Raw genomic sequence first — 22,746 nt, 5'->3', positions numbered from 1 at the left:
CAGCAACAGATGCGGGTAATGAATACCTGCCATAATGCTCTAATGAAGGCCCTTAATGAAACAGAATCTACCCACACATCCAGTACAATCCCACCCCAGGTCCCATTTCCACACCATGCCCCACCCCAGGCCCCATTTCCACACCATACCCCCCATTACCAAACCCAGCCCCAATACCCACACCAGCCCCATTACCAAACCCAGCCCCAATCCCCACACCAGCCACATTACCAAACCCAGCCCCAATCCCCACACCAGCACCATTACCAAACCCAGCCACAAACCCCACGCCAGCCCCACTACCCAACCCAGTCCCACTACCCAACCCAGTCCCACTACCCAACCCAGTCCCACTACCCAACCCAGTCCCAACACCCAACCCAGTCCCAACACCCAACCCAGTCCCAACACCCAACCCAGTCCCCATACCCATCCCGGCCCCCAAACCAAATTCCTTCCCCCACGGTTTTCTTCCTTGCCCAGCTTACCTTCCCCAGTAAGTATTCCCCCTACCCCAACACCACCACCCTCAGGTCAGCCTACTGGTTTTACCCCCCCTTCCACTGCACCCCAAACAAGTAGGGTTTCCCCACCTATCGACGTGGTCCAACCTTCCAGCCCCTCCTCCCCTCGTATCTCCACCCCACACTTTCAAGATTTGTAAATGTATGTTTATGTTCAAAAGTTATTTTATAAAAAACACTTTTAAAAGTTGTTTAAAAAAAGTTTGAAAATAAAAAAATATATATGTTTTTTGGTTAAAAAACAAAAATTTAAAAAAAAAAAAAAGTTCAAATAAAATTCTGTCTGATTAAAATTCTACTCTGTGTGTGTGTGTGTGGATTTATTAAGGTCACATGGTAACTAATAACAAAGGTAAAAAAAATAAAAATAAACACCAGACGTGTGAAAGGTATAACATTGGTTTTACTAGCAAGAAAACCACACTTTTGTACTTTTTTTTTTTTTTTCCCTGAAGAAACACATTTTTTACATAAACCAAACACATACAAAAGAGGTTAAACAATCATGTCTTGCCATGGAATCCGCCCGACAGGTGACACAAAATAATCCGCAAACTGGTCCCTCATCCTTGTAACAGAACCTGTAGAGCAAACCGAGCTGCTGCGGTAGTCCCACAAGGTTGTCTCCAACTCTTCGTCATCCAAGGAAACGGGCTCCTTTGAAAGGACAAAGTTGTGGAGCACCACACAGGCTTTAACTACCTCGTCTATAGTTGTGGTTTTCAGTTTGATAGCCGTCAGCAGAACTCGCCACTTCGCCGTCAATATGCCAAAAGAACACTCCACTACTCTTCGTGCTCTAGTAAGCCGGTAATTAAATACCCGCTTGGTATGGGTTAAGTTCCAGCTACTATACGGTTTCAGTAGGTGCGGCGATAGTTGAAAGGCTTCATCACCTACACAAACATGTTCCATGGCTGGTTCACTTGTTCCTGGCAGTGGTCTGGCTGGCGGGAAATCGTAGGTCTCTCCATAAAGGCAACGACCCATTGGAGAGTTTTTAAAAACTTGCGAATCGTTGGACCGTCCATACGCTCCTATGTCCACGGCAAGGAACTTGCAGTTGGCGTCTGCAATAGCCATAAGGACGATGGAGAAATACTTCTTGTAATTATAGTACTCCGATCCAGTTCCTGCCGGTTTCGCAATCCATATGTGTTTCCCGTCAACTGTACCCACACAATTAGGGAAATTGCAAATTTGCTGAAACTGTTCTGCACTTCTCAACCAGATTTCCATGGATGGTTGGGGGATATACTCTGGTTGTAAAGTGGTCCAAATAGCCTGGCATGTGTCCTTCACTATTCCGGAAATAGTGGAAATGCCCAGCCGGAATTGGTAATGGAGCAAAGTCATAGATTCACCCGTAGCTAGGAAACTAAAAAAAAAAAAAAAAAAAAAAATGTTAGAAAAAAATTGCACAGACCAACAAGTTTCAATAAATGGCACTGTGAAATTTTTTTTAAGGACGGGACACACAATAAAACCTGCATGAAACCGGTGTAAAAAAGCAGTGGAATGTCCGCAAAGAAAACCAAAATTACATGCTGCAGAAAATAGTGCGCAGTATGTCAGCGCAGTATTGTCTGCAGCATGTAATATAACATTAAAAATGACCAATAACAGAAAAACAAGCAGTTGCATGTCAACAACCCCCCCCCCCAAAAAAAAAAACAAAAAAAAAAAAAACTGCAGAAAATGCAACGTAATATTTCAGCGCAGTATTTTCTGCAGTCTGTTATAGAACATTCAATATCAGCAATGACATTTTAAAAAAAGCAGTGGAATGGCCGCAAAGAAAACCAAAATTACATGCTGCAGAAAATAGTGCGCAGTATGTCAGCGCAGTATTGTCTGCAGCATGTAATATAACATTGAATATGAGCAATGACATAAAAAAAAAAAAAAAAAGAGGCTTAGAAAAAGAGGCTTACCGCAGGGTGACCATCAGCCGCTCCGCCGGTGTGATGGCAAGCCTCATCCTTGTGTCCTGTCTTCGGATGACATCCTCCATTTTTGCAAGCAAAAAGTCAAAATTTTCCATCCTCATCCGCACGTAGTTGTAGAATTTGTGTGGATTGTGCCGCAACTCCAGGTACAGAGTGGACTGGACACCCCTGGTCATCCGTAGTTCATTAATCGGATGTATTCAGAGTCGCCTCCGTCTCCGTTGCTGCAGAAGCATCCTCCGTCTTTCCGCTGCCGCCTCCTTCTCCCGCACTATGATATCCAGGCGATTCGTCTCAAAGATAACGTCGGTAACCAAACTAGCAATCCTCACAAGAACACCTTCCATCGCTGCCACAAAACTAAAACCCTCAAAGATGGGCTGTAAAAACAGTCACAATATAGTTTTCCATATTTTCCAGTAGCCAATCAAATTTGGGAGCCTCCCATTTTAAAAATGGATCCGTCGGAAAAACGGATGCAACGTATGCAACGCATCCAGTGTTTTCGACGGAAACGTTTAGCGGATTTGCGACGGATCCGTCGAAATGCTGTATGCGTGGCATACGTTTGTCACCGTTTTTAACCCTTTTTTGACGCATCCGTTTTTTCGGCAAAAAAGACGTTTTGAGACGGTTTGCAGTTAACGCTAGTGTGAAAGTAGCCTTAGGCAATTATATATATAGATGTGTATATATCTATTCTAACCTGCCACTCTAATTTCACTGTACATGGCACATGAATTGCCGACTTTTATTCTATCTGTATGTGTGTTTTGACGAATATTGCCTTTGAAAACGATGTGTAAATGACACAATTGCTGTATGTAAAAGCTCGTTTAAAATAAATAAATAACAAATCGCATTGCAGTCAGATAGCAATCGCACTGCATTCGGATGTAAATCAGATGCTAGGTATGAAAATCGGATTGTAAAAAAGATAGAAAGCACCACTGTAATAAATGCACACCAACAAGACTGTATAGAAAATTATTTCACAGTATATTTTATTGGTACGCCACCAAATAATATTTGGTTTCTCTATAATCATATAATGCCTCATGTCCCACCTTTATGGGTGGGTTTTCTTTGCCAAGCTGCACACATCCTATTTTGGACATACGTTTATTGAAATTATGTTGTCCTTATCAAGCCATATTTTGTTACGACATATATTGCTTATCTAGTACCTGTTAACTGGTGTGTTTTGTGGATTTTTTTTTCCTCTTTTTTTATTTTGTGATTTTTGTTTGGTTTTTCAGTCTATCTATTGAGCTGTGTATCAAGTGCAGTACGGATTGAGACGCCTGTGAAGCTGCCTGGCAAGCTCAGTCCTCCAATAGTTTTTGCTCGGGTGAACATACTGTACCTGACTCAGATTTTTCTAGGCTCTCCTCTGATTTAACGGCAGCACACAGAGCAGGAATTAGGCTCTGGTGGAACATCTGCAGCCTTGAGGAGTACATTAAATCTAATATAGCACCCCGGGGCCTTAGAGTTTCCATTTATCCGGCTTGGGAACCTTCACGAACATTTCGTACAACATGGGAACAGGGCCTTTTAAGATGTTCCAACATTATTATGAACATGCTGTTGGAACATGATAGGGAATTGTTGGCCAGTACCAAAATCAAAATTAAAGTTCTAATTTGGCTAAATTGGCCACATTTGATGACAATAAACAGGTACAACCCTTTGAAGCCAAGCTTAAGGAGAGTCTGGATAGATATGATCGTGATATTATGAATAAAAAGAAATCCAAAATTTTTTGAGATCGTAATGATTTTGATTCTGCCAAAGCATTTAAATGGAAACATCAGGGGAACCAGAGACAAGCTCCCCAGGCCCAAAGGACTAGGGATATGACACATGAGCTCCCTAGGGGGGCTAAGTTTAAATCAGGCAGCAATTTTTTTATCTTCAGCCGAAAGCGAGCCCGACGTCGGACCCGAAGGGGGCGCAAACGCCATTCAGATGCCATTATGAACTACCAGATACGGAGGCAGTCGTCCTCTAATGCGGAAACAATACAAGAATTTTCGCAAACAATAACCTCACCTACGATGGATGTGGCCTCTCCAGATATTCAGGTACCAAATGACACGTTGCAGGTTATCAACCTTTCCGATTATGAATTAACCCCAAAGGAATTATCGGTTTTGCAGAGGGGTTTAACATTCTCACCTATTCAGACCGCTGACAAATTTACCTTTATCAAGGATTTGTACTTGTTCTGTAGGTGCCTCGTCCTTCAAGTATTACACAACAGGCCACGGATGGTGGATGGTCTGGATCAGACTGACCAACAAGTGTTTCAGGACTTATTACAACTATTACAAGAAAATGAGCAAGATGGCGTCAAGAGTCGATTTCCATACAAGAATAAGTCTAGCACAGCTCCCCCTTTTTCCCTGGTACCCGCCATTAGGGTTTTCTTTGAACTGGTTAGGAAAGACATTCTATCCTTATGCCCATGTCCTCTTGTCCCCCACAATCTGAGTGGTGCAGAGAAGCAGGCACTGACCAGGTTGAAGACTAATAATGCATTTCTTATTAAGGAGGCCGACAAAGGTGGCAATGTGGTCTTGTGGCCACATAACCTTTATTTGGAGGAAGCCCATCGCCAGTTGGCTAATGGAAGGTTTTATAAAAGGTTACCTTCTGACCCAACTTGGGACCTTTGCGGCCAAATTTAGAAGTCTTCTGGATAAAGCTAGGGATCTGGGTGTCATTAGCAATCAGGAATCCAAGTTTTGTGGGTGGATTCTCCTGTTACAGCTACTTTCTATATGCTGCCGAAAGTCTATAAACGCCTCCACAGGCCACCGGGCCGCCGACCTATTGTGGTCAGCATCGGCAGCCTGTGTGAGAAGGCCTGCACATATGTGGACTATTTTTTTTTTTACAATCACTTGCCAGAAATCTGCCTTCCTTTATACGGGATTCATCACATTTTATCAGTATTTGTCGGGGCCTGACCTTACCTACGGAGTCCTGTTGGTAACCTGTGATGTTGGGTCTTTGTACTCAAACATCAGCCATGAAGATGGCATTACGGCTGCCCTATATTTTTTAGATCAGTTGGGGCATTCCGGTAGGATGCATGACTCTTTACTGGTGGACTTATTGGACTTCATTTTGAAGCACAACTTTTTTCTATTTGATAGAACATATTATTTGCAGGTTTCGGGAGTGGCCATGGGGGCTAAATGTGCCCCGGCTTTGGCCAATTTGTTTTTAGGATTGTGGGAGGCCACCATGGTCTACCCCTCGGAATCATTCAGAAATAAAATCTGCCATTGGTCACGATTTATTGATGACGTTTTCTTTGTTTGGTTGGGCACCAAAGAGGAGTGTTGGAGGTTCATCGAGTCCTTAAATGACAACACACACAATATTTTACTAACATACTCTATATCTTCTTCCACAGCGACCTTTCTGTATCTTCAGATTGCGGTAAACAATGGCTAAACAAAGCCTACGGCTTCCAGCAGTTTGTTGGACTATAGAAGTTTTCATCCATTGCATACTAGGAATGGAGTTCCTATGGGACTGTTTTTGAGGACAAGAAGAAATTGTACCTCGGATGAGGACTTTCAATTGGAGGCACTCAAGTTGAAGGACCGGTTTAAAAAAAGACATTATCCCCAAGAGTATTTCAACTGCATTCCAATGGGCGAGGGCTCATACGCAAGACTCACTTTTGAACACTCACACCAAGTTACGAGACAACAAACTTAGGTTCATCACCAACTTTAATAATGATTGGCCACAAATCAGGGCCATCCTACAGAGGCATTGGGGTATTCTCACCACTGATCTCCATACCTCGGGTATTGTGGGTGATCGACCTTTACTAACGGCGAGGAGGGCCCCCAATTTTAGAGATCTACTTACCAGGAGACACTACTCGAAACAAACTACCAAGATCAATTGGGGTATTAACCTGAAGGGTTCATTTGCATGTGGGAATTGTAATGTTTGCTCCCACATGGTGCCAACTAGGGATGTCTTTGTCCATCCTGGGGATGGAAGTAGGCACAAGCTCCGGTCATATATTAACTGCAAAACATCTTGTGTCATCTATGCGTTGATCTGTCCGTGCCAGTTGGTATATGTGGGCCAAACATCGCAGGAGTTACGACGCAGGATCCAAAAACATTTCTCTACCATCAACCTGGCATCTAGTAATTCATTCAAGGGCAAGGTCCTAACTCCGGTGGCGGCGCATTTTTTAGCTCAACATGCAGGGCAGGTCTTGAATACACGGGTGGTGGGGCTTGAGAAAGTTTATATGTCTAATAGGGGTGGTAAGCTCCTGTTACGTTCAGAATCTCGGTGGATCTTTAATCTTGGTTCTTTTGCCCCTACAGGTCTGAATGAGGAATTGCTATTTACGGGATTCCTTAGATAATAATCATCTCCAGATGGAATTATATCTTCTCATGGATTCAGGGAAACAGCCTCAAAGTTCGCGTTCGGTCCCGTCTGCCATAAATAATAGATCTACGATGCCTTGGTTCCCTGGCCTTGATGCCTGCATGAGTTACATCGGTGTCTCAAGCTATAGACTGTATTTGTATTCTATGGTTTAAATTGTCAGTGTTTTTATCCTGATTGTTTATTACTGGTTTTGGCTCATGGGGCAAATATGGGTGGTACTTCTGAATACTAGGGGGTCTGACATGTCGTTTTTCTTCTCCCCCCCCCCCCCCTTTTTTTTCTTCGTCTCCTATATTCCTGCATTTATATCAAGCTTCGACTCTGGTCTAGGGGTTTGACTCCCCCCAACATCTTTTTTTAAGGATACAAACTGTAGTGTGGTCCTCATTTTGATTAAGGTCCAGAACTTGAGCCTTTTGCTTTTTATCTATATTTCAATATGGAGATATTACGATCCGGCATCCGTTTTGTGATTACATGGAATGGGTGTTTTTACCCTGCTGGATCTTGATACCTGTTAGTGTCATGCACCACTTCTTCAATTTTTACATGGGTTGATTCTATTTATTATATTTACAATATGCTATATGTGCAATGTGTATGTATGTATGTATGTATGTATGTATGTATGTATGTATGTATGTATGTATGTATGTGTTTTTCTTTGTATATGTGTTTTCAATAAAAGTTGCACCTTCTTTTGAAGTACTATTCTTTGTTTACCTAATATTATAGTCCATGCTTAAATTGTCTGGCATAGATAGGTGTTGTGTGTGTCCTTGTCATTGTGGTGTGCCTGTCCCCCAGGGGTTGATTGGTTTTTGTTTGTCTATGTTGTATGTGTTGTTTGTACTCTAAAGGTACCGTCACATTAAGCGACGCTGCAGCGATATAGACAACGATGCCGATCGCTGCAGCGTCGTTGTGTGGTCGCTGGAGAGCTGTCACACAGACAGCTCTCCAGCGACCAACGATGCCGAAGTCCCCGGAGGCCCTAAAGCAGAGTGGCTCTGCTTTACGGCCGGCTGGCGCTGACACAGTGCAGGGAAGCGGACGCAACAGACATCAGAAGGTGAGTATGTAGTGTTTGGTTTTTTTTACATTTACAATGGTAACCAGGGTAAATATCGTGTTACTAAGCGCGGCCCTGCGCTTAGTAACCTGATGTTTACCCTGGTTACCAGTGAAGACATCGCTGAATCCGCGTCACACACACCGATCCAGCGATGTCAGCGGGTGATCCAGAGACGAAATAAGGTGCTGGCCTTCTAGCTCCGACCAACGATGTCACAGCAGGATCCTGATCGCTGCTGCGTGTCAAACACAACGATATCGCTATCCAGGACGCTGCAACGTCATGGATCGCTATCGTTATCGTTGTTAAGTTGTTCAGTGTGAAGGTACCTTAACATCACTTGTTGGCTGTGATATCTTTGTTTATATTTTGGGATCCTATATAGTGTGTGAACCTTGCGCCCTTCATTATGGCTGTGGTTTTGTTCAGCCCACGGTACATATGGGTTCTCTGCACTTTTAACCCCTTAGTGACAGACAACATATGGGAAACTCAGTGCGAAATCCCTGAGCCCAAGGAAGAGAACCAAAGGATACCAATAAATATCTTAGTTTATTAAAAAAAATTTAAATAAAACAGGTATGGCACATAAAATACAAAAAATACCCAGGGGACCAGAATAACACCCTCAATCATATTATATAAATATATGCCACAGCCCAAAGCAAGAATGAGAATCTAATGCTTATTAGGGTTAGCTTATGCTATTATCCATTAAGGCATTGCCAAATATGACAAAAATATGAGGCGGAAATTAACCATTCAATAGTGCCCTGACAGGGCATACATCATAGACCATACTCATAAGGCACAGATCCTAGAAAATATATTACCTCACAGCCGTGAAACGTAGGTATGTTAGGGCAGTAAGTCAGGGGCGACAGGGGAGCACGGAATCACCCGGTACCATCTGACTTACTGCCCTACCATACAGTACCTACGTTTCACGGCTGTGAGGTAATATATTTTCTTAAGAAGATTCTCATTCTTGCTGTGGGCTGTGGCATATATTTATATAACATGATTGAGGGTGTTATTCTGGTCCACCGGGGTATTTTTTGTATTTTATGTACCATACCTGTTTTCTTTTAATTTTTGTTAATAAACTAAGATATTTATTGGTATCCTTTGGTTCTCTTCCTTGGGCTCAGGGGTTAATTCGCACTGAGCTTCCCATATGTTGTCTAATATGTTGTGAAGTGCCAAATAGTATTGTGGGACATTTTGTTGAGTAACCCTTAGTGACAGAGCCAACCTGGTACTTAATAAACAAGCCAATTTTTACAATTCTGACCACTGTCCCTTTATGAGGTTATAACTCGAACGCTTTAACGGATCCCGCTGATTCTGAGACTGTTTCTTCATGACATATTGTACTTCATGTTAGTGGTAACATTTCTTCGATATTACTTGCGATTATTTATGAAAACAATGGAAATATGGTGAACATTTTTAAAATTTAGCAATTTTCAAAATTTTAATTTTTATGCCCTTAACCCCTTCCTGACATCAGACGTACTATCCCGTCGAGGTGGGGTGGGCCCGTATGACCACCGACGGGATAGTACGTCATACGCGATCGGCCGCGCTCACGGGGGGAGCGCGGCCGATCGCGGCCGGGTGTCAGCTGCCTATCGCAGCTGACATGCGGCACTATGTGCCAGGAGCGGTCATGGACCGCCCCCGGCACATTAACCCCCGGCACACCGCGATCAAACATGATCGCAGTGTACCGGCGGTATAGGGAAGCATCGCGCAGGGAGGGGGCTCCCTGCGGGCTTCCCCGAGACCCCCGGAGCAACGCGATGTGATCGCGTTGCTGCGAGGGTCTCCTACCTCCTTCCTGGCTGCAGGTCCCGGATCCAAGATGGCCGCGGCATCCGGGTCCTGCAGGGAAGGAGGTGGCTTACCGAGTGCCTGCTCAGAGCAGACACTTGGTAAGCCTGCAGCCCTGCACAGCAGATCGCAGATCTGGCAGAGTGCTGTGCACACTGCCAGATCAATGATCTGTGATGTCCCCCCCTGGGACAAAGTAAAAAAAAATGTTTTCCACATGTGTAAAAAAAAATAAAAAATAAAATAATTCCTAAATAAATAATAAAAAAAATATATATATTATTCCCATAAATACATTTCTTTATCTAAATAAAAAAAAAAAAACAATAAAAGTACACATATTTAGTATCGCCGCGTCCGTAACGACCCAACCTATAAAACTGCCCCACTAGTTAACCCCTTCAGTAAACACCGTAAGAAAAAAAAAAAAAAAACGAGGCAAAAAACAACGCTTTATTACCATACCGCCGAACAAAAAGTGGAATAACACGCGATCAAAAAGACTGATATAAATATCCATGGTACCGCTGAAAACGTCATCTTGTCCCGCAAAAAACAAGCCGCCAAACAGCATCATCAGCAAAAAAATAAAAAAAGTTATAGTCCTGAGAATAAAGCGATACCAAAATAATTATTTTTTCTATAAAATAGTTTTTATCGTATAAAAGCGCCAAAACATAAAAAAATGATATAAATGAGATATCGCTGTAATCGTACTGACCCGAAGAATAAAACTGCTTTATCAATTTTACCAAACGCGGAACGGTATAAACGCCTCTCCCAAAAGAAATTCATGAATAGCAGGTTTTTGGTCATTCTGCCTCACAAAAATCGGAATAAAAAGCGATCAAAAACGGTCACGTGTCCGAAAATGTTACCAATAAAAACGTCAACTCGTCCCGCAAAAAACAAGACCTCACATGACTCTGTGGACCAAAATGTGGAAAAATTATAGGTCTCAAAATGTGGAGACGCAAAAACTTTTTTGCTATAAAAAGCGTCGCTGGTTTCACACTTGCGTTTTTGTCTGCAGCGTTTTTTGCACAAAAAAACGCATGCGTTTTTCCCCTATATTTAACATTGAAAACGCATGCGGTTTTTTTGTACGCGTTTGGTCGCGTTTTCAAACGCATGCGTTTTTTTTCTGCATGCGTTCATTTTCAGAAATACAACCTGCAGTATTTTCTTGCGTTTTTAAGCACATGCATTTTTATCGAAAAAAAACAGAAAACACACTGAAAAGCCACCCACCACCATCAAGGTGATAAAGGGATCCAAACCCTAACCCTAACTCTACCCCTAACCTCACCCCTAACCGTTTAATGAACATTTTCTGACAGTCATAGTGCCACGTATTTCAGTGCCACGTATTTCAGTGCCACGTATTTCAGTGCCACGTATCACGTATTTCAGTGCCACGTGTTTCAGTGCCACGTATTTCAGTGCCACGTATCACGTATTTCAGTGCCACATATTTTAGTACCACATATTTCAGTGCCACGTATTTCAGTGCCACGTATTTCAGTGCCACGTATTTCAGTGCCACGTATTTCAGTGCCACGTGTTTCAGTGCCACGTATTTAAGTGCCACGTATCACGTATTTCAGTGCCACGTGTTTCAGTGTCACGTATTTAAGTGCCATGTATTTAAGTGCCACATATTTCAGTGCCACGTATTTCAGTGCCACGTATTTCAGTGCCACGTATTTCAGTGCCACGTATTTCAGTGCCACGTATCACATATTTCAGTGCCACATATTTAAGTGCCACATATTTAAGTGCCACGTATCACATATTTCAGTGCCACGTATTTCAGTGCCACGTATTTCAGTGCCACGTATTTCAGTGCCACGTATTTCAGTGCCACATATTTCAGTGCCACGTATTTCAGTGCCACGTATCACATATTTCAGTGCCACGTATCACGTATTTCAGTTCCACGTATTTCAGTGCCACGTATTTCAGTGCCACATATTTCAGTGCCACATATCACATATTTCAGTGCCACGTATTTAAGTGCCACATATTTAAGTGCCACGTATCACATATTTCAGTGCCACGTATTTCAGTGCCACGTATTTAAGTGCCACGTATTTCAGTGCCACGTATTTCAGTGCCACGTATCACGTATTTCAGTGCCACGTATTTCAGTGCCACGTATTTCAGTCACGGTTAGGGTTAGGGGTAGGGTTAGGGCTAGGGTTGGAGGTAAAGTTAGGGTTGGGGCTAAAGTTAGGGTTTGGATTACATTTACGTTTGGATTAGGGTTGGGATTAGAATTATGGGTGTGTCAGGGCTAGGGGTGTGGTTAGGGTTACCGTTGGGATTTTGGGTTAGGGGTGTGTTTGGGTTAGGGTTTCAGGTAGAATTGGGGGCTTTCCACTGTCCAGGCACATCAGGGGCTCTCCAAGCGCGACATGGCGTCCAATCTCAATTCCAGCCAATTCTGCGTTGAAAAAGTAAAACAGTGCTCCTTCCCTTCCGAGCTCTCCCGTGCGCCCAAAAAGGGGTTTACCCCAACATATGGGTTATCAGCGTACTCGGGACAAATTGAACAACAACTTCTGGGGTCCAAGTTCTCTTGTTATCCTTAGGAAAATAAAAATTTGGGGGGCTAAAAATCATTTTTGTGGGAAAAAAAAGATGTTTTATTTTCACGGCTCTGCGTTATAAACTGTAGTGAAACACTTGGGGGTTCAAAGTTCTCACAACACATCTAGATAAGTTCCTTGGGAGGTCTAGTTTCCAATATGGGGTCACTTGTGGGGGGTTTGTACTGTTTGGGTACATCAGGGGCTCTGCAAATGCAACGTGACGCCTGCAGGCCAATCCATTTAAGTCTGCATTCCAAATGGCGCTCCTTCCCTTCCGAGCTCTGTCATGCGCCCAAACAGTGGTTCCCCCCCACATATGGGGTATCAGCGTACTCAGGACAAATTGGAAAACAAATTTTGGGGTCCAATTTATTCTGTTACCCTTGTAAAAATACAAAGCTGGGGGCTAAAAAAATCATTTTTGAGAAAAAAATATATATATTTTCACGGCTCTGCGTTATAATCTGTAGTGAAACACTTGGGGGTTCAAAGCTCTCAAAACACATCTAGATAAGTTCCTTAGGGGGTCTACTTTCCAAAATGGTGTCACTTGTAGGGAGTTTCAATGTTTAGGCACATCAGGGGCTCTCCAAACGCAACATGGCGTCCCATCTCAATTCCAGTCAATTTTGCATTGAAAAGTCAAATGGCGCTCCTTCCCTTCCAAGCTCTGCCATGCGCCAAAACAATGGTTTACACCCACATATGGGGTATCAGCGTACTCAGGACAAATTGCACAACATTTTTTGGGGTCCAATTTCTTCTCTTACCCTTGGGAAAATAAAAAATTGGGGGCGAAAAGATCATTTTTGTGAAAAAATATGATTTTTTATTTTTACGGCTCTGCATTATAAACTTCTGTGAAGCACTTGGTGGGTCAAAGTGCTCACCACACATCTAGATAAGTTCCTTAGGGGGTCTACTTTCCAAAATGGTGTCACTTGTAAGGGGTTTCAGTGTTTAGGCACATCAGGGGCTCTCCAAACGCAACATGGCGTCCCATCTCAATTCCAGTCAATTTTGCATTGAAAAGTCAAATGGCGCTCCTTTCCTTCCGAGCTCTGCCATACGCCCAAACAGTGGTTTACCCCCACATATGGGGTATCAGCGTACTCAGGACAAATTGTACAACAACTTTGGGGGTCCATTTTCTCCTGTTACCCTTGGTAAAATAAAACAAATTGGAGCTGAAATAAATTTTGTGTGAAAAAAAGTTAAATGTTCATTTTTATTTAAACATTCCAAAAATTCCTGTGAAACACCTGAAGGGTTAATAAACTTCTTGAATGTGGTTTTGAGCACCTTGAGGGGTGCAGTTTTTAGAATGGTGTCACACTTGGGTATTTTCTATCATATAGACCCCTCAAAATGACTTCAAATGAGATGTGGTCCCTAAAAAAAATGGTGTTGTAAAAATGAGAAATTGCTGGTCAACTTTTAACCCTTATAACTCCGTCACAAAAAAAAATTTTGGTTCCAAAATTGTACTGATGTAAAGTAGACATGTGGGAAATGTTACTTATTAAGTATTTTGCGTGACATATGTCTGTGATTTAAGGGCATAAAAATTCAAAGTTGGAAAATTGCAAAATGTTCAAAATTTTCGCCAAATTTCCATTTTTTTCACAAATAAACGCAAGTTATATTGAATAAATTTTACCACTAACATGAAGTACAATATGTCACGAGAAAACAATGTCAGAATCGCCAAGATCCGTCAAAGCGTTCCAGAGTTATAGCCTCATAAAGGGACAGTGGTCAGAATTGTAAAAATTGGCCCGGTCATTAACGTGCAAACCACCCTTGGGGGTGAAGGGGTTAAATCAGAGAGATATGTCACAGAAAATAGTTAATAAATAAGATTTCCCACATGTCTACTTTACATCAGCACAATCTTGGAAACATTTTTTTTTTTTTTTTGCTAGGAAGTTATAAGGGTTAAAAGTTGACCAGCGATTTCTCATTTTTACAACATAATTTATAAAACCTTTTTTTTTTTTTTTTTAGGGACCATCTCACATTTAAAGTCACTTTGAGGGGTTTATATGACAGAAAATACCCAAACTTGACACCATTCTAAAAACCGCACCCCTCAAGGTGCTCAAAACCACATCCAAGAAGTTTATTAACCTTTTACGTGCTTCACAGGAACTGAAACAATGTGGAAGGAAAAAATGAACATTTATCTTTTTTTTTGCAAAACATTTTACTTCAGAACCAATTTTTTTATTTTCACAAGCATAAAAAGAGAAAATGAACCATAAAATTTGTTGTGCAATTTCTCCTGAATACGCCGATACCCCATATGTGGGGGTAAACTACTGTTTGGGCGCACGGCAGGGCTTGGAAAAGAAGGAGCGCCGTTTGACTTTTTCAATGCAGAATTGGCTGGAATTGAGATCGGACGCCATGTCGTGTTTGGAGAGCCCTGATGTGCCTAAACAGTAAAAAAAAAACCACAAGTGACACCATTTTGGAAACTAGACCCATTAAAGAACTTATCTAGATGTGTGGTGAGCACTTTGAACCCCCACGTGCTTTACAGAAATTTATAACGTAGAGCCGTGAAAACAATCCTTTTTTTTTCCTCAAAAATGATTTTTTAGCTCGCATTTTTTTTATTTTCTCAAGGGTAACATGAGAAATTGGACCACAAAATTTATTGGGCAATTTATCCCGAGTACGCTGATACCTCATATGTGGGGGGGACCACTGTTTGGGCGCATGGCAGAGCTCGGAAGGGAAGGAGCATCGTTTTGGAATGCAGACTTTGATAGAATGGTCTGCGGGCGTTATGTTGCGTTTGCAGAGCCCCTGATGTACCTAAACAGTAGAAACCCCCCACAAGTGACCCCATTTGGGAAACTAGACCCCCCGAAGGAACTTATCTAGATGTGTGGGGAGCATTTTGAGCGCCCAAGTGCTTCACAGAAGTTTGACGGAGAGCCGTGAAAATAAAAAAATTCCTTTTTTTCCACAAAAATGATTTTTATAGCCCCCAATTTTTTTTTTATTTTTGCAAGGGTAACAGGAGAAACTGGACCCCAAAAGTTGTTGTCCAACTAGTACTTAGTATGCTGATGCCCCATATGTGGGGGTAAACCACTGTTTGGGCGCACGGGAGAGCTCCGAAGGGAGGGAGCACCATTTGAATTTTTGAGCGCAAAATTGTCTGTCTCGTTTGGAGACCCCCTGATGTACCTAAACAGTTGAAATCCCCCAATTCTAACTCCAACCCTAACCCCAACACACCCCTAACCCTAATCCCAACCCGATCCATAATCCTAATCACAACCCTAACCCCAAAACACCCCTAACCCTAATCCCAACCCTAACCAAAACCCTAAGCCCAACACACCCTTAATCCTAATCTCAACCCTAACCCTAATCCCAATACACCCCTAATCCCAATCCTAACCCTAATCCCAACTCTAACTCTAATTTAAGCCCCAACCCTAATCCTACCTTTAGCCCTAACCCTGACGCTAGCTCTAACCCTAACCCTAATTGGAAATACATACATTTTTTTTTATTTTATTATTTTTTCCCTAACTAAGGGGGTGATAAAGGGGGGGTTATTTACTATTTGTTTTATTTTGATCACTGAGATAGGATCTCACAGTGACCAAAATGACCAAAATAAAACAAGAGGAAAAAATCTTCCCCTGCCTGCCATTTTCTTACCGAAGCAAGAAGCCGGGACCAGGAGAGGAAGCAGGAGGACCCAGGGACACCGGTAAGTATAACAGGGTCCCCAATCCCCTTATTTCTCTGTACTCTGATGTGCCATCACATCGGAGTACAGAGAATAACACACCGCATTTTTTTTTTTTTTTTTTGCGGTCGCCGGTAAACGGTTATTTACCAGCGATCACAAAACAGGGGTCGCTAAAAACCAACCCCTATCATGTTCTTTGGGGTTTCGGCTACCCCCGGCAGCCGAGACCCCAAAGATCTTCTGGGTGCTGGCCGGAAGAAGATGGCGGCGCCCATGGGGAGCCACGAGGAGCACCGGGGGAGACGGGTGAGTATCGGGGGGGAGGGGGCGACTGGGGACCCCATTTCTCTGTCCTCTGATGTGCGATCACATCGGAGGACAGAGAAATTAAATGGCAAATTGCTTTTTTTTTGCGACTATCGGTAAACGGTTAACTACCGGCGATCGCAACCCGGGGGTCGGTAAAAAACGACCCAAATCATGTTCTCTGGGGTCTCGGCTACCCCCGGCAACCGAGACCCCAGAGAAAGTGAGACTCTGGGGGGCGCCATACACTTTTTCCACAGCGCCGTTAATTAATGGCGCTGTGGTTCAAGTACCCTTAACTGCCGCCGTTAAAAGGCATATCGGCGGTCATTAAGGGAATAAGCATATGTGACTAACATTTTCTTGGCTTTATTGGCCTAATTATAATGCCCTGCGCTGTATTTTATGCGGATATCCCACATGGCCAGCCTGCGTTGGCTTATTTTATGACAAGCATGCATTAACTATGCGCACTATTTACCGTGGTACTGGACTCTGTGGCGCGTTATTTTGCGCAGACGCCTAATAGAATAGAGCGCAAGGCAACTATGCAGGCGTTTCACAGGGCGTTTTGCGCTCGGTGAGCATGTATTGATTATGCACAATTATGTACAAAGACGCTGGATGCGCCTTGTGTGGACCCGCGTCCCAGCATCTGCAGCTGCGCAATGGCGCTGGACTTTGTTGCGCTCCACTTCACACAGGCGCCCTGATAGGGCCTGCGTTCCAGCATGCTTGGCCACTTTCTGGTACCGGTTGCTCCTATCCAAGCACACCGGTTTTTCATCAGGTAATTATGGCAACTCCACATACTGCTATTTATTTGTGCATTGGTGTGCATGCCACCACCTCCCCTGTCGAAGCCCTTTCTACTAGGGCGATACGCGTGGGGCCACTGTCTTCATTCCACTCAGCTCCTGCATTTGAGGGGTCTTGCCCTCTTTCACACGTGGATCATTTGGTAATTTAACCCTTTACCTTTCAGGCTTTTACTGAGTTCTCTTGGTTGCATTATGCAGATGACCCTTTTTATATATATTGTCTTTGGTCATCTTCTGTGGTCTTACCTATAGGGTCCTTCCCTACCTTGGGGGGCCATTTTCCTTGATGGGCATGTTATTGTCCACGTTAGGTTTGCAGAGTTGCACCACATTGCCCCATGAGCCAGAAGGTCTGAGATTGGTTTATATGCATATCTGTGTATATTGGGCACTATAATATGTACTTATTTTTTCTGAGTGCATTGATTCTTGTCTGGTTTTAATTATGTTTTAATGTTTTGTGTGTCGTACCAATAAAATATACTGTTAAATAATTTTCTATACAATCTTGTGGTGTGCATTTATTGCAGTGGTGCTTTCGCTCTTTTTTGACCATTACTGTTTACTACTGAGCTTGCACCCCCTAGTTTTCCTTTTCCTCTGGTATCTTTGTATATAGTGGTGCGCTTGGTTTCTCTATAATCATGAAAATCGGATTGTACTCGCATAACACTCACATTACACTGGTGCGACTCTCAGCAGGGAGAATCAGACCTATTTTTCATACGTTTAGTGTGACTCCGGCCTTAAAGAGTAATACTGAGGGAAGGACAGAATAGAAAACACCTTGCCAAACTTCTGAAACCGCAAAGCAAACAGCATACAAAACCACTAAACTGGTTTCCCATTCGGACGATGATCCATACAAAAGAATTATTCTACAAAATCTATATGCAAAGTAGAAACCATGGATGCTTTGTGGTCCTCTGCAATCCTTACCCAGCGTTGGTCAAGCGGTGTCATGTGATCCGCCGTGTCATACAGGTCCTGCTCCTACAGCTTACCGCCAGGACGCAGCTACCAACCGGAGTGACAGGATCCCCCCCCCCCCCCCCCGCTGACGGTGTCGCATCTAGCAGCATTGTGGATAGCTTGTGTCCTACGAGCCCTGCATCATCTATTCATCGATACATGCAGCGCCTCTCCCTGTGACTGGATCCCAGCCTGCTGCCGAAGGATATCACCCGGAATAGCAGCTCTGCCCATGGAACTGTACATTTATCTACTAGCTGCACCATGGCACAATGTCTTCTTTAGACACTGGAATCAGGAGTATTTGGACAACTCTAATTGCCAGGACTCATCACTTACCCTCATATGGTAAATTTAACTATATGCTTCACGGCTAAGAAACCTCCAGATTTTATGCAGCCTTTTTGCAGCTTCTTTTCATTTATGTCTCTTTCTCTTACTGGGCTAATTGCAATATTTGACAGTAATTGAATTAACCACCATTTTTTACAGCTATTTTCTGCAGTTTCTATTTTTAACACTGGGCAATACTTTACAGCAATCTTTTGACATTATCAGTATTGTTTCTGTATTTTCACTTTATGTACCTTGCTGAGTATTATTGGTAAATTCCCCCCCCCATATTCACCTTTTTTTACCTGCAGTGGGTTTATCAGCACAAATCTATTCCCATTACATTTCTACCTACTTTGACAACCCTGTGGTTATTGTCTAGAGTCGCAGCAGCTAAAAACCCTGTTACACTCCAGCGCCACTAAATCCTATATACAAAGTAGAAACCAGCATTAAGCACCTTTTGTCTCCCCTACTCCAATTCTGAAAGCTGTCCCACTCAACCAACATGTCACTGGGAGGTTGTCATGCTTTTCTCTCTCCTGGCCATCGACCCAGCCTCAACACTCACAGCAATTATGGACTCAGAACAATACAAGCATCAGACACATATGACTCAGGTATCCTCTGTTTCAATAGCATACCATGCTATCTTAGATGTGGCGGCTTTTTATAGCAATAGAGCTTCAAAACACTTGATAGTGGAGAACTAACGCTAGAAACATAACATCATATGGCCACTAAACAAGTAAATTAAGTGAGGCCATACACAGCTAGTCAGACAGTTGACGGGAGAATGCACATTGCATATCTGCAGCCACATGACAACCTGGTCTTCCAGCTGGCGCCGGAGGATCCTTGCTGCTCTAGCTGTGAGGATTCACTAGTCTGCAGTCACACAATAACAAACCTGGACAACCCCTTTAAGAGAGTAGTTTAAGACCATAAAAATAGCGTAAACAGTGTAAAACAAAAATAATTGAACTTACTGTAGATCTTCAAAGTGTTCTTGCTCTAAGCTCCAAATTTCTTCTACTTGAACTCCTTTACAACCTATACAAGAAAGGGAAATAAATTTAGTTGATTAGTCTCATTGAAAAAAGCAAAAATGTATCGGAACAATACCTTCCAAAAGGAGCAAGTCTTAACATGGATCTTAACAGCTTCCCGACCGCCCACTGTAGATAAACATTGGCGCTTGCAGAACTATGTGCAACGCCGACATTTGTCTATGGTTGGCAGTCTCGCAGTGCTCCTGCAAGCGATACAATTCTAGTGCAGAACGGTGGATCAGACAGGTGATATCATCAGGGCCTAATTGAATCAGGTCCCAATGATATTAACCCTTTGCCATCTTCTAGATGCTACAATCGCATCATTTAGAAGATAGTGAGAGGGAGAGCTTTACTCACCTCTCTGACGCCCCACGTGATGAGATGTGATCACACTGCGGGAGATCTGTTCCTTGTAATGGCAGCTGGAAGCCACGTGATGACTTCCAGGCCTTCCAGCTACAGTGGTCTGTTAGACTCAGCCAGCAGATGAGCTTAACATGTGATCTGACAGTGTAAAACTGACAGGTCTTGTGCAATGCAATAAATGTGTATTGCAACGCATGAAACCAGTGATCAGGAAAATAAAAATTGTGAAAACATTCCTTGAAAAAAGACACATAAGGTCAATGTCATGGCCTGCAAATAGTCCGGATCTCCATCCAATTGAAAATCTTTGGTGGAAGTTGAAGAAAATGGTCCATGACAAAGGCTCCAACCTGCAAACCTGAACTGGCAACAGTAATCAGAGAAAGTTGGAGTCAGATTGATGAAGAGTACTGTTTGACACACATTGCCTCAGAGACTGCAAGCTGTTCTAAAAGCCAGAGGTGGTGCAAAAAAATACTAGTAATATGTTGAATTGTTTTTTTGTTTGTTTTTCACGATTCCATCATTTTTTCCTCAGAATTGAGCGATTCCATAACTTTTCCCCTATGCTTGGTTAAAAAAAAAGTAACCATTACTGACTACCAAATTATTTGCTCTTGATTTCCTTTAGTGTTTCTTAAAGCCAGAAAGTTGCCATTTGAAATTACTTTAGTTTTGTGCCATGTCTGTGATCTGCTTTTTTTCTACAAAATTAAACACTGAACGAACATCCTCCAAGGCCGGTGATCACATCATTTTTGCCAGGGGTTGTATGGTTGTATGTTTATGTGTGTATAAACAAAAAAGCTTCTGGGATGAATATGCAAGACAAATGGCCTGTTTGATCCAGTTAGCGATTGTACTTTTAGCTGCCTTTTTGCCTTTATTCCGTCCTGTCAACTGGACGAATAGGTTTTGGTCTATCCTCCAACTTTCCGTCTGTTGGAGGTAGAAAAGGACCACCCTGCGGACATCCAGGGTGTAAAAGGCTTCTTCTTTCGGATTAGAGGGATTTGGACAGAAAGAGGGTAGAACGATATCCTGACTTCTGTGGAAATCCGAGACCACCGTAGGCATAAAGGAAGGGTCTAGCTTAAGGATTATGCTAACCATGGTTATGGTTAAGTATGGCTCCTGTACTGACAAGGACTGTAGCTCTCTACGCCTAGCGGTAGTGATTGCTACCAGAAAGACAGTCTTAAGGGTCAGTTTTTTTAAGCTGATGGTTGCTAAGGGTTCAAAGGGGTCCCCGGTTAGACTATTTAGGACAAGGTTCAAATCCCAAGGAGGGGTCTGGACATGGAGCCTAGGCCGAATCCTAGTTGCAGATGTCATGAAACGTCTAACCCAACGGTGGCTTGCTAAATCCTGATCAAAGAAGGAACTAAGTGCCGACACCTGATCCTTTAGGGTACTAGGTGAGAGTCCTAGATCCAGTCCCATCTGGAGAAATTCTAAGATTTGTGCAATATTGGGATGGAACGGATTGGGTTTGTTTGGGAAACACCAGGACGAAATTTTTTTTCCAAACCTTGCCATAGATGGCGTTGGTTATTGGTTTCCTACTTTTTTGTAGGGTCTGAATTACGTCACTTGAGAGACCTCTGGCTCTCAGAATCTCGGCCTCAGTAACCAGGCCGCCAGTTTCAACCTGTGTAAGTCTGGGTGTAGCAGTGGTCCTTGCTGAAGAAGGTCGACTATCTGGCGGAGAAGTATCGGGCCTTCTAGAGACATGTCTGTCAATGTGCCGTACCAGCTTCGTCCTGGCGACATCGGTGCTACCAGAATCGTTGTGACTCGGTCTGCCCGGATCTTTTGTAGTGTCGGAGGTAGGCCACTGTAGTAGTGTTGTCGGACATTACACGTACATGGTGACCTTGGATGAGGATAGATGCAGTTTTTAGCAGGGCTGTGGAGTCGGTAAGCCACAGTTGCGACTCCGACTCATGGATTTTATCAGGTTCCGATTCCTTCATAAATGGCCAATTTGTAACAATAAATTTACTGTTGTAAAATATTAACATCCTGCTTATTCAGTTTCTCACCATCATATAAGTAATCAGACCACTTAGAGCAAAAACTATATTTATTAGAATACAATTAGAATATAGCAAATGACTTTTATAAACTTTTCTAAACTCTTGTAAGTTAATATGCCATAAACACTGTTATGCAGTTAAGAAGAAATCTATAAATTTGTCCTCAGAAAAAGTAAAAGTATTGCCTCTGTCAGATCCTCCTTCATGGAAGTCCTCAAATCTGATCTAATTATTTTGAGAGCAGAGAACAAACTCTCTACACTAACTTGGGTTGGTGGCAAAGCAGTAACCACTCGGGCAACATCTCTGACAATGTCAGGATACAGAGGAATCGCTTGTTGCACTGTTATTTTTGATGAATGGTCAAATTTCTCAATTTCTTTTAGTGCACATGAAAAATTCTGCTGAAATGTACTGGCTGTGTTCTTTGATGGGGATGACTCTTCTATGCGGGAACGCTTTGCACAGTCCTAGTGATCCAAATATTTTTCGAAATTAAATTCTTCATCAGTTGATGAGGGTGAAGATGTGGCAGGACGACCAAATTCTTCTTGCTCCTCCTGACTGTTCTGCAACCCTTTCATCCTTACTGCTATTTCAAACAGAGCTTATTTTCCTTAGCTGTTGATCATCTAGAAGAATCCGATGCATTGGGTCTACATAAACAGCTGCCAAAAGAATGTTATTTTGTAATAGTAGCTCCTCTCTCCGTTTCATT

At 42.8% G+C, this 22,746-nt stretch overlaps 1 protein-coding gene across 5 annotated transcripts in view; it reads right to left on the bottom strand.

Moving 5' to 3' along the window:
• UCHL5 (ubiquitin C-terminal hydrolase L5) overlaps positions 1-22,746 on the bottom strand; it is a 329,337-nt gene that overhangs the window by 291,016 nt on the left and 15,575 nt on the right. For 3 of the 5 annotated variants that reach the window (XM_077278008.1, XM_077278006.1, XM_077278009.1), the window contains exon 2: positions 19,558-19,621. In XM_077278008.1, coding sequence (XP_077134123.1) covers positions 19,558-19,621 — 64 coding nt within the window. Of the gene's footprint in view, positions 1-635; positions 1,903-19,557; positions 19,622-22,746 lie in introns of those variants that run through there. The other 2 variants (XM_077278007.1, XM_077278005.1) reach the window with 2 other exon arrangements.

Source organism: Ranitomeya variabilis, chromosome 8, assembly GCF_051348905.1.
Source record: "Ranitomeya variabilis isolate aRanVar5 chromosome 8, aRanVar5.hap1, whole genome shotgun sequence".
Lineage (NCBI taxonomy): Eukaryota > Metazoa > Chordata > Amphibia > Anura > Dendrobatidae > Ranitomeya > Ranitomeya variabilis.
The sequence above is the reverse complement of the archived record's forward strand: the minus strand, read 5'-3'. Positions and strand labels throughout refer to the sequence as shown.